The sequence below is a fragment of the Cannabis sativa genome, chromosome 1 (genome assembly GCF_029168945.1).
Source record: "Cannabis sativa cultivar Pink pepper isolate KNU-18-1 chromosome 1, ASM2916894v1, whole genome shotgun sequence".
Lineage (NCBI taxonomy): Eukaryota > Viridiplantae > Streptophyta > Magnoliopsida > Rosales > Cannabaceae > Cannabis > Cannabis sativa.
Window position 1 is genome coordinate 32,927,294 of NC_083601.1, and position 12,477 is coordinate 32,939,770.

At 34.1% G+C, this 12,477-nt stretch overlaps 2 protein-coding genes across 4 annotated transcripts; both read left to right on the forward strand.

The window, feature by feature from the left end:
• The first annotated feature begins 1,800 nt into the window (after positions 1 to 1,800).
• LOC115704663 (uncharacterized) lies at positions 1,801 to 3,781 on the forward strand. 3 transcript variants are annotated; one of them, XM_030631865.2, is made up of 4 exons: positions 1,820 to 2,021; positions 2,138 to 2,216; positions 2,829 to 3,320; positions 3,436 to 3,781. In XM_030631865.2, exons 3-4 carry the CDS (start codon positions 2,853 to 2,855, stop codon positions 3,580 to 3,582), a joined length of 615 nt encoding a protein of 204 aa, XP_030487725.2. In that variant the 5' UTR covers positions 1,820 to 2,021; positions 2,138 to 2,216; positions 2,829 to 2,852; the 3' UTR covers positions 3,583 to 3,781. The 3 variants fall into 3 exon arrangements, with proteins under 3 accessions (XP_030487724.2, XP_030487725.2, XP_060964238.1); XM_061108255.1 differs by having other exon boundaries at positions 2,143 to 2,216; XM_030631864.2 differs by lacking the exon at positions 2,138 to 2,216 and having other exon boundaries at positions 1,801 to 2,021.
• A 3,081-nt stretch (positions 3,782 to 6,862) lies between these two features.
• On the forward strand, positions 6,863 to 10,431 carry LOC115707208 (uncharacterized). Its single transcript, XM_030635093.2, has 4 exons — positions 6,863 to 8,404; positions 8,486 to 8,704; positions 9,171 to 9,262; positions 9,444 to 10,431. Exons 1-4 carry the CDS (start codon positions 7,289 to 7,291, stop codon positions 10,171 to 10,173), a joined length of 2,157 nt encoding a protein of 718 aa, XP_030490953.2. The 5' UTR covers positions 6,863 to 7,288; the 3' UTR covers positions 10,174 to 10,431.
• Positions 10,432 to 12,477: the final 2,046 nt, after the last annotated feature.

Sequence of the window (12,477 nt, forward strand, 5' to 3'; positions counted from 1 at the left end):
ATGTTAACAAAAAAATATTATTACCCTCAAAATTTAAATTTAAATATTTAAGTGTGATTGGAAGCTATACATTAATATTATCGCCACAAATTACTCTATAAACAATATTAATAAGAGCAAATACAATTTTGAATCCTGTATTTCGTAATAATTACTAATTAGATTCTCTGTTTTGTTAAATGATAAAATAGACTCGGTATTTTTCAAAATGGTACAAATAGGAATCTGAACTGATTTTTTGTCAAAATAAAATTTAATAATAATCTGATCTAAAAGTGTTATGAGAAAATTGTTTACATTTTCTGTATTTGTTCGTGTTAGGAATTGTTTTCAAGTTAGTCATATTAAAAAAAAGTTACAAAGATTAAATTCAGAGTCCTATTTATACCATTTCAGAAAATGCAAAGTCTATTTTTTTTTTTTTTGAGGAAAATACAAAGTCTATTTTATCATTTAATAAAACAGAGAGTCTAACTGGTAACTTTTACAAAATATAAGGTCCAAAATAATATTTACCCTATTAATAATGTAGAAGTATACCATTATGTTTATCTCAAACTTGACTCAAAATTAGAGATGGAAATTACACCTTTCGGGTATGAGGTTCCGCGGGAACCCACCCTTAATGTGTGGGGATTCCTCGTCTTAATAGGAAATGAGACAAGCACGGAAATAATTTTCTATCCCTAAATGTTAAATGGGACAGAAATGAGGATAACATAACATGCCCCTCCTCAACATGGACCTATTTATTTATTTTATATTATTATATGTGTATCTTCATGTGTTTTGTATTTATTTTAGTAAATTTTTAAATATTTTTATTTTACTTTAAATAGCATTATTTGTTTTAAATTATCAATGGTATATAATATTTTAAATTCTATGTAATTTATCTTTTTTATTCATAATTTTATTTAATTTTAAATAAATGGATCCTCAATTAGGTATTATTATTATCCACCCTAGATGAGATTTTTTTCTCCGCCTCCAATAAAAAAATATGCGATGATCGAGATGGAAATAGGTATTAAACTAGTTAACAAAGATATGGACTGGGAGCATTCCCAATTTCCATGCCTACTCAAAATTAGGAGTGAGCATCTGAATTTAACCTTTTTTTTTCATCCAATCTAATTCAATCACTAATTTGATTTGGAAAATCATCATCCGATCCAATCCAATTAGACCTCAAAATCAATCTAATTATTGGATTGGATCGGTTTTTAATTAGATTTCTAATTACACACTTAAATTTTAATATTAACTTAAAAATATGAAGAAAAATACGTAAAAGTAAATTATCACCCTTTATTTAAGTTTAATATTTCATAAATATACGATCTTTATAAGTGTAATGCAGTCAAACGTTTTAAATAATTAAAACAACAACATTTTTAAATAACAAAATAGAACAAAACATTATGAATATAAAAACACAAAACAATCAAGTATTACAAATTTAACACATAAAAATATCTAATAAAAATGTAATTAATATATATTATATTTTTTAATATTTTTTATTATATAAATAATTTTTTAACATATATAATGTAATTGGATTGAATCTATTTTTAATTAGATTTTGAGGTTGACATCCAATAACCAATCCAATCAAATTAGAATCTAACTTTCTTTTAGTATCCAATTCAATTGTAATTAGATATCTAACATTTTTTAATTAAATTGAATTTGATCGAATCGGTTCGGTTCAGTTGGATTGGATTGGATGATGCCCATCCCATACTCCATATTATTGAAAAGAAAAATTAATAATAAATAAAATAAAATAAAAATGAATTGTGGCGGTCGGATATACCCAGCCCGATTAATAACGATAATAGAGTGAAAAAATGCAGTGCCCAGCCCAGCCGTGAACCACTGAACCCCATACCCAATTCAAAGTCACACACACACCGTGCCCAGTTTCCGCGACGCCACCTCCGCCGGCGCTCCCTACCGGCTCCGTCTTGAGGCTCCGGCCATCTTTCTCATCCCTTCTTCGGTTTCGCGTTCAAGTAAGTCTCGTGTTGAAGACTTCAATCTACAGTTTTTTGGATATATGTTTTAAAGCTCTAAATTATCATCAAAACTTTTTCTTTTTCTAATACTTCACAAACAATATTTCATTTAGTTCAGATTTAGATATGATCACGACGGAGCTTGTGTTGTGATACTGGTTTTTCTAATTTGTGTTACATTACCTCAACTGGGTATGTTCTTACTGCTCATGTATGCATATCCAATTTCTTTTTTTGTTCTGTTCTGTTCTTTATGAAAGGTCATGTTATATCATTGGTTTCTTTCTGTTTTGAATCCATTTGAATAATTTGGTTAATGTAGTTAGAAGGAAACCAATAGTACATAAATTGACTTGGAATTCCTGGTTTGGGGTTGAAATGCTAATATTAGCTCTTGACATTGCATTCTCTTTTAGTTGTTTAAACATTTAAAATAATTACCTGTTTGCTTGGTAGCTGATATTGTTACTTGTTTTTCTCTAACTGGTGAGGAGGAACGATTCAAGCTGTTTTTCTTCAAATAAAATGCTTTACTGCACTGATTCGTGGTTATATTTTGATTTATTTGTAGTTGTAAATATGTTGATTTATCATTTTGTTTTGGTTTTGAGATTTGTTGACCAATTGGAGTTAATACATAATATTGATCAATTTCTCCAACATTTATCTGACGCTGAATGTATTCTTTTTAAATGCATTCATTTTCCTAACTGTTGATATTCTCTGAAGTATACTTCGTGTTCAATGATGTCTTCTGCGTGAATGTTTTCGCTTATAACTACATTGGGTGGTTTTATAATACAGTAAAGGAAACGTTTATAAAGGAAAATGGGTTCTATTCCGAAAAGACCTTTATTTTGTCTCAAGCTACCATGGGATGTGAATCAAAATTCTAAAAGTCCTAGTGACTGCAGTTTTGAGGCTCCTTGGCTATTTAGATCTCTGCAAAATGTGGGTTCCATGGCTTTTAAGTTCATCAACTCAATTTCAAAATCCTCAGATCCCTTGACAAATAACTTCAAACACTTTCAATTTAATGCTGGAACTGGAACCAGCCAAAGTAGGACTTTACAGTCGAAGCTAAACTTGAATCCTGAAGAGCAAGGAGAGGCAGAGCAAAGAGCATTTGCATCAGCACTAGCAAGTTGTAAAGAAGCTACAGTAATCGAGTTCTACTCCCCCAAGTGCAGGCTGTGTAATTCCCTGGTGAATTTTGTTATGGAAATTGAGGCTAGGAATTCAGACTGGATGAACATTGTGATGGCAGATGCAGAGAACGATAAATGGCTCCCCGAGGTACCCCAATAATATTTTTAGTGATCTTGTTATCTTAACATTAAGGAACAAAAAGAGGTTTGGTTTTTCTTGTTTTTGCTTCTGTAGCTCATTACTTTTCTTTTTGGCAATTTAGCTCCTCCATTATGACATTAGATATGTGCCTTGCTTTGTACTGCTTGACAAGAAAGGGAGGGCACTAGCAAAGACCGGCATTCCGAGCAGTCGGCTACATGTAATAGCAGGTCTCTCTCATCTCCTCAAAATGAAACCTCCTCAATGAGCTAGTAGTAGTAGTAGTAGTAGTTAGGTTTAGTATAATATCTACTGTACAACTATTCTCATACATCCATGTCATGTTCAACATGTCTGTTAGATCACCATTCAGTTTTCTATTCATTTGATTTGTATAAACCAGTGTGTTCCCATCAGAGCATGGATTATGTTGATTTGCTATTGCATTTTACGCTTTCAGCATACAATTTCTTGAGTGCATATTATTGCTAACACAAAATTCCCACCAATCTTCTACACCTATAGATATTCATTCCACCGTTAATAGCCAAGTGGTTTGGTTTATTTTCGTGTTTTCCGGTGTACATCAGAATCGATTAAACTGGTTTTTGGACAGTAATTTGTATGCTTTTTGTTCGAGATGGATAGCTAGCAGAAGGATGACTTCTCAAAATAACCCTCTTATATTTAAATATATTATAACCATGTACTCGTTAAAATAATTCACAAAAATAACTTTCTAAACATATGAAAATTCCTAAATTTCATTCCTAAATACACTTATATTGGGCTTCTTCTATCACTTGAATATCTACTAAAGAAAGAAAAACTGAAGTTATCTAATTTTCATTCCTATACATACATTGATTTTATGTGTATTTTGAGTATGGAACACATGAGTGTAAAATAAAAGTGTCTAGCATGCACAAATTTTTATCACATCCATTTTTTCACAATATTCACAAAAATTGCAGGTGCTTTCTTGCCAGAATAGATAAAACAATTATAATTGTGTAGGGGTTATTTTCGGTGGAGTTGAACTGCAAGTGTGAAGAAGGCTTAAGTAGGTCTTCAGAATTTGGGGTCCGAATAATTGGGCAACTAAGAGAATTTATTTAGTATTCATGGAGGAAACTAAAAATCTTTATGTGTTTGATGTAAATAGATCGATTGGGTTACTCCAAAAATATTTTGGATCAAAGCAAGTTGAGCAGGCTTGTAAGGATAGTGAGTTTCAAGGTAGTATGTAAGGCTTAACCAAAATAAGTTTTTGGGTAGGTACCATTTTACATCTTGTGTTTTGCAAAAGTTACTAATTGGACTTTCTGTTTTGTTAAAAGGCTATTTTCAAAAATATGGGAAAAATTATTAAGGTTATGATAAATATGACATAAAAAGTAAATGCCACTAAATATGGCATTATCTAACCAATCAAACTAAAAACCATATAAAACATTAAAAAGAAATCTAAATTTAAAATTCATAAAAAATAAAAACTTAATTAAATTACCATAAAAAATATTAAAATTCCCTTCATATTTATTTTTTTAAAAAAATAAAACAAATAAAACTATGGTGATGGCTGAAGTTGTCACTCGTGCTGGAAAAGTCACCAGAGTTTACTGTCGGCACTGGAAAAGTCGTCGGAGTAGCCGCCGGTGCCGGAAAAGTCGCCGGAGTTGCTGCCGGCGCTGAAAAAGTCGTCAGAAAAGCATTGTCGCTGGAAAAATCACCAAGAAACGGGTCTTGATGAAGAAACCGATTTCTCGGTGATTTTTCTGGTAATTTTACCGGTGATAATGCCAAGTCCGACGACTATTCTGGAGTTTGATGTCGGTGCCGAAAAAGTTGCCGGAGTAGTTCCTGGTGTTGGAAAAATCGTCGGAGTTATTGCCGGCGTAAAAAAAGTCGTCAGAATTGGCATTGTCGCCAGCAAAATCATTAGAAAAATCACCAAGAAAGTGGTTTTTTCATCAAGAAATTGGTTTCTTCACCAAGAAAGTGGTTTCTTCATCAAGGAACTAATTTTGTTACACAACAATAATAAAGATTATGAAAACAAAACAAAAATGATAATACACTGAAAATAATTGAAACCACTTTCATCAATCAACCAAATAGAGAAAAAAAAAATACAAAAAAAATTACCAAGAAACTGGTTTCTTCATTAAGAAATTGGTTTCTTGATGAAGAAAAAAAAAACAATTTCTTGGTGATTTTTCCGATAATTTTTTCGGCGACAATGTCAATTCTGACGAATTTCCCAAAGTTTACTGTTGGTACTGAAAAAGTCACGGAGTAGCTGCCGATGTATTAGTCGTCAGAGCTGCTACCAACGCTAGAAAATTCGTCAGAATTGCCATTGTCGTCAAAAAAATTACCGGAAAAATTACCAAAAAACTGGTTTCTTCATCAAGAAACCAGAAACCAGTTTCTTGGTAATTTTTCCGGCGACTATGCCAATTCTGATGACTTTTCGGAAGTTCTTGTCGGTCTTAGGAAAAGTTCTTGGAGTATTGCTAGCGTCAGAAAAGTCGTCAGAATTGGCATTGTCAACGGAAAAATCACCAAAAAACCGGTTTCTTAGACTTCAAGAAACCGGTTTCTTGGTGATTTTTCCAGCGACAATGCCAAATCCGACGAATTTTCTGGCACCGGCAGCAACTCCGACGACTATTCCAGCACCAACCGCTACTCCGGTGACTTTTCCGACACCGACAGCAAACTCTAGTGACTTTTCCGGCATCAATGACAAATAAAACTTCCTAAACAAATAAAAACATTAAATATGGGATTTAGAAACCTAATTACATATATATGGCATATCAAATACCATAAAAAAACCTAAAAACAAAAAAATAACATATAAATATGCCAAACTTAAATGTGCCATAGTTATCATAAGAACTTTTAAAATCTCTTACTAAGTGTAATTTCTTAAATGATAAAATGAACTCTATATTTTCTAAAATATTAAAAATAAGACTTTGAGCTTAATTTTCAATAATTTTATTTTTTAATATAACCAAGTTGAAGATAATTTATAACATGAAAAAATACAAAAAAAAATATAACTAATTTTGCTATAATATCTCTAAATCGGATTATTATTAGGGTGGTGTTAGTTGGATAAAATTTTGTTATTGCTTTTATTTGGGACATGAGTTAAATTTCAAAGTGTCTTGAAAAGTTTAAAACTTTATAATTTTTTCTTTGATATTAACGAAATACTTATATATTCTAGTTCTTTCTAAGTATCAAATTGGAACAATAGTGTATCAAATTGGTACACACCCAACCATTTGAGGTAGATGGCTGAAACTTTTCTTTTTTTTTTTTTTTTGTTAACAATGCCATATTAGTCGGATAAAATTGCAACTTTCATGGTTTCAAACAATTCCGAATGATAATTATTATAATAAATATGTCGAAATTGTATGATTATGAATTGAGTCATCCTAGTAAAGGCATTCCTAATACTCTTATTCAAGACATGTTCCAGAGCCTAAAGAATTGGACTCTTATCCAAGACATGTTCGAGAGCCTAAAGAATTGGACTTCACAAGAAAGGCTCGGATTAAACCTTTCTCAAAAACTTCTAAGTAGAATGAATGGACACATCAAGTATATTAGAGAAGTTTTCATCTTCTCTATTCATCCCTACATAGCTTTCTTCTGTTATTTTTTGTTTTAAAAAAAAGTGTGCCAGATGTTGAGATATAAGTGGACATTTAAAAATCTTACCGTGCAATGAAGTACATTTACTCCAATCTTGCTTCTTACCGTTAATCCTGATAACGTAACGGTAACGTGGAGGCTGTATTCAAGGCAAAAGAATCTCTTCTAGTTCTTCCGCCATTTTGAATTTGAAATCCCATAACGGCCAAAACTCAAACCCCTTATTTTCACTTCTTCTTCTTCCCCCATATCTTCACCTCCATAATCCTCTCTCTCTCAATCCCCTCGGTTCAGCCATGGCTACCCTAACTCAGGGCATTCTTCTAAGGCTTCTTCAGTCCATGAACTCAACCAACCGAGTCACGGGAGACCACCGCTCCGCTCTTCTCCAAGTCGTCGGGATCGTCCCTGCCCTCGCTGGCTCCGATCTCTCTCCCAACCAAGGCTTCTTTGTTCAACTTTCCGACTCCCTCAACTCCACCTACGTCTCTCTCTCCGACCGCGACGTCGATCTTATACTCAACAACAGGTTACAGCTCGGCCAGTTCGTCTATGTCGACCGATTCGAGTTCGACTCCCCTGTTCCTCGAGTAAGTGGGATACGCCCAATCGCCGGCCGCCATAAGTTTGTTGGAACTCCTGAAACACTAATCGCTAGAATCTCGGCTTCCAAGCGTGATTTTGTGATTCAGCCGGTCTCCGATTCTGACCAATCGGTTGACCCAATTTCTTTGTTCTTGTCAGGAAAGAAGCCCTTGGAAACACGGAGCGAGAGTAAGGAATTTAAGATTGAGGCGAAACCAGAAAAGGCTAGATCCAGGCAGCCTCTTGCGCCTCGAGACAATATACCAGTTGGGAATTCAGAGGATTCTAAGGTTTCTGAAAGGTCTTCCAGGTTTTCGTCTCCGGCCACGGCTAAGAGATCGGTATCGGTTGGGAAGAAGAGTACTCCTGTATTTGAGAGAGAGCCATCTCCAGCCGGAAAGTTGAAGCGGTCATCGTCTCCGGCTCCGTCGAAATGCGTTGTTCCTAGCTTGATGATGGCGCGTGAGGAGAATAGGAAGGTTTCCAAGGAGCCTGCTATCATAGTCCCATCGAGGTATAGACAGCCGTCACCTAATGGGCGTAGACCAGCCTCGCCAGCGGCAAGAAGGGCTTCGCTTTCGCCAGGCAGAAGGTTGTCCGGCGTTAAGGTCTCACCGATGGTGGCAGGTGTTGCAGATTCTTCTGGAAAGAAAAGAATGGCGACTATTGCTGCCGGGATTTCTAAGGTTTCGGAGGCCTTAGTTGGATCTGCAAAGACTGCCAGGAAAGGCTGGGATGAGCCACCAGCCGTGGTAACTCCGATGGAGCCAAAAGAGAGAGGATTTTTAAAAAACAAACCGGATCTTCAAGCAATTTGGCGGACTCAGGTAAATTCTTTGATATACACAATAATAGTCTAAGATTGTTCGGTTTTCCCTCTCCTAAAAGTTTAGTTATGGATATTTCAGGCTGCCATATCAAGACGTTTAAGCGATGCGAGTAGCCGTAAATCATGTAATGATGATACAGCAACCCAGGAGAAAACAAAATCTAGCTCACCTGAAGATTGTCTTGTTCAGGATATGACAAACAATGCAGCTTTGCCTATTACCGTTCATGAACGAAAATGGACCGATGGTAGTGTTGCTTTGGATACTGTCTCTACAGACCTTGCAAAGCTTGGCAAGGTATGGCCAATTCTTTCCCGTGTTGAATGTGTTTGGAACTTTTGAAATTGAATTTGAAAATGGCTGGTTGTTGATTATATCTACTATGTACTTGAATTGTACTCGTTTTACTTTCGTTTTGTTCAATTAAGTATATTTAAAGCTATTTCAAGATAAGGGCTTTGCTAAATCTTCTTAGTATAGAAGCTGAAACTCTAGAAAGTGGTATATAGTTATAAAGTAGCACTAAACAACGCAGCATATCACGTAGGAGTAGGACTATATAGGCTTCGTTGCCAATTTGAAAGTGTAGTGTTTGAATTTCATGGTCCAAAACCATGCTTGGTTAATAATATATCTCGTGGCCTTTCCTTATGGAGTTGGAAACTTATCAACACCCCAAAAAAGTTCAATTCTTTGTTTGTCTTTCTCGCCTTTTTTACTAGCTGATAATAAAGAATGCTGACTAAAACATACCCAAATGCAGGAGGCTATGCAGAGAAAGGTTTTGGCTTCCACTGCTGCAGCTGAAGCACTTGAAGAAGCAATTGCTACTGAGTCTATTATCAGGAGCTTAAGGTAATGATTAATCTTTCTTTAGAATAAAGTGTGACTTATATATAGTATGTATTAAAAATGGATATTATTCATAATTGTTTCATGGTTTTACTTATTGTAGGAACTAATTTGCTTTTTGTGTTGTCTGAAAGATGATAAATGACCATAAAGTAATCTAATAGTCTTTATTTTGGTGCCTCAGTATGTTTTCAGAACTCTCCTCCACATCCAAGGTTGGGAACCCTCTACCAACCATTGACCGCTTCTTTTCAATATACGACGACGTAGTGAGATCAACAAAAATAGCAGAGTCAATTGCCAGTAGCCGCATTAATTCCGAAATATCCCATGAGAAAGGTACCCCTACCGAGCAATCAAACTCTGTTTCTCTATGGGTAGAAGCCGCCTTAGCCACTGATCTTGAGATTGTCTCCCTTTTAACTACTCAAGAAGACAATGAAACTCCATCATCTAAACTGCATAAAAGCTTCTCAAACAGACATTCTTTCTCCACACCCTCCCCAAAGAATAATCCCAAAATCTCATCAATGGTTTCGAATCCAAACAATGCTGAAGTTGTTGGGTCGTGGACAAGGGGTCATGGGATGGAGGAGACTGTTGAGCTTGGAAATAAGCTGAAATTGGAGATGAAAATGTGGTTTTTGCGTTTCGTTGAGGAGGCCCTTGATGCTGGTTTTCGGGTCTTCGGAGAGGGTAGTACTGATGGAAGAAGATTGTCCCTCGACTGTGGCTCCATTGCTACGGTTTTGTCACAGTTGAAAAGAGTGAATGAGTGGCTGGACCGTGTGGTTTCGAGAAGTGATGAAGTGATCTCCGGAAAAGTCGATCGTTTGAAGAGAAAGATCTATGGCTTTGTTATTCAACACGTTGGAACCACGTTTGATAATAACTCCACGCAACTCACCTCTTGATTTCCACTTTCTTTCACTCTTGTAAAATCTGAATTCAGTTTGCTTTTCACTGCAATTTGCTTTCTAAGCAAATTGAAATTATGGAAATCTATCTATTTAATTATTTATTTATTCAGTTAGTTATTTAACAAGCAAGAGAAGATATAAGAAGTTCATTAAGTTATATTAGTGTTCTCATTATTATGTTTCTCTTTTAGAATCGATACAAACTATGGATAGTTAAACAATATATGAAAGTACATTATTTGTTAATTTTAATATTAAATTATAGGAATATAACTGATATTTTGCCAAAAATGTGTACGACATTCATGAGGTGATGAATTTGGCATGTTTATTGATAAGATATAAAAATCAATAGAAAGTGAGTTATTTTCTTAGATTTGTTTATTTAATTTATTAAATTTAAGAGAGGAAAATTTTAATTAAATAAGGGAGCCAATTTTTTAAGGAAAATATGATTTTGGTAGGGAAATTTGAATTTGATGCTTAATAAACTCATAAATTGGTTTTTTAAACTAATACTATGTATAATTTGTAAAATGGGATAACTTTTTCCTAAACCCCAAAAAACCCCTCCCATTTTTCCCAACCGTCCCTCTTTCTTCCTCTTTTTCCGAAAAAAATTGACTGACCATCGGGCTGGCCATCGGGCCCATCGGGCCCCATCGGGCCCTATATCGGGCCTTTGTCTTCAACCCAGATTCAATTTTTTCATCATGATGCATCGAACCTGCATCGGGCCTGCCCAGAAAATGCAATTTTCAACCCAAAAATCACAGATTCACCACCGCCTTCAACCCAGATCCATCGGACTGGGTTTGCCTTTGATCTCCGGTGGTGTTCGACCGGCATGCGTGCGTGGTGGATCGCCGATGGTGGTTCGGTTGAGATGGGTATGGATGGGCGTGGGTTGGCTTTCGGCGTGGGTGGTTGGACGAGGAGGAGATGGTTGGGGCGGTCGGTCGTAAGTCGGTCGGGATTGCATGGAGGGTTGGGGCGGTCGTTGGGTGGGTGGGTGATGATGGTTGAGGGTTAGGGGCGGTTTCCTGCGATGGGGTTTTGGGCGAAGAGGCAAAGAGGCAAAGAGGCAAAGAGAGTTTGAGGGAAGGAGAGAGAAAGGGTTTGAGTTTTTTAGAGGGGTATTTTTGAGGTTTTGGAAAAGTGATCATATATTTTCAATGTAGAAAAGTATTAGTTTAGGGAAAAAATTATCCCCTTATGCATGCATAGAAATTCAAATTTCCCTTTTGGTATATGTATTTATATTTCCGTTAATTAAATTATATTGTTCTTTCGTTAAGTACAGAAAATTTATCCGTTTAATGTTAATTATAAAATAATTATTTATTAAAGTAATATATTTATTAATTAATAAATATTGAATTTTATTGTATTAATTAAAATGAACATTTCTATGTATTTTATCAGTATATTATTTATTTTTGTTTGTTATGTCATTTATGTACATTATTCGTATAAAATTTATATATAATGCACATATATATATATGTTATTGATAATAATATAGAAATAACTCAATTAAAAATATAAAAGCTATTTCTATTTATCGTAATATTTTTCTATAATAAATCAAAATATTAATGGTATTTAAATTTATTTATTAATATAATAAAAGGGAAGAAGTCAATCCTAACCTTTTTTAAGGTATCAACATTACTCTCTTTAAGGGTACTTATATTACAAAGGGAATAACATTACAATGTTAAATCCTAAAAACAAACAAGGTAATGTTTCATTGCTAGTATTAACTCATTCCAAATAGCACCTAAGGGTAATGAATTTTATTTATTTTTATTTTATTTTTTAATATTAAATTTATAATGACAGTTTTATCCTTTAAAATATGTCTTACAAAATAACTACCATATATTATAATTTAACTCAAAAGGGTAATTTAGTCAATTTAAGCATTCTGATTACGTTTCCTGATAAAGTAAACAAGATAAATCACTATCATTCTATTTTCAAGCAGTTTTAGTAAACAACATATTACAAATATTGATTCCGATTATTTTTTATTTAATCTGTAACATTTCTCCATTACTTTATTCTGATTCTGAATAATGTGTAGTAAACGTGCCATAAGTAACTATTAACAGATAATTTAATCTCATTGAAAATTTTAGAGCCTCATTTTCGTTTATTAAGAACTAAACAATTTGCATTTCGCGGTGAATATTTATTTATTTTTTAAAATTATATTTTTTATTTAATGATAATTAAGTCTTAAAATTATACAAAAAATTAATATTATTAATTTTTGAGAAATTTACATAGTGT

What these genes read in the sequence shown, in the direction of transcription:
- LOC115704663 (XM_030631864.2), top strand. Translation starts at nt 2,853, where the DNA reads ATGGGTTCTATTCCGAAAAGACCTTTATTTTGTCTCAAGCTACCATGG. An exon ending in ACGATAAATGGCTCCCCGAG is followed by an intron (nt 3,321 to 3,435) that starts GTACCCCAATAA and finishes TTGGCAATTTAG; the next exon opens with CTCCTCCATTATGACATTAG.
- LOC115707208 (XM_030635093.2), top strand. Translation starts at nt 7,289, where the DNA reads ATGGCTACCCTAACTCAGGGCATTCTTCTAAGGCTTCTTCAGTCCATG. An exon ending in ACCTTGCAAAGCTTGGCAAG is followed by an intron (nt 8,705 to 9,170) that starts GTATGGCCAATT and finishes ACCCAAATGCAG; the next exon opens with GAGGCTATGCAGAGAAAGGT. An exon ending in TCTATTATCAGGAGCTTAAG is followed by an intron (nt 9,263 to 9,443) that starts GTAATGATTAAT and finishes TTGGTGCCTCAG; the next exon opens with TATGTTTTCAGAACTCTCCT.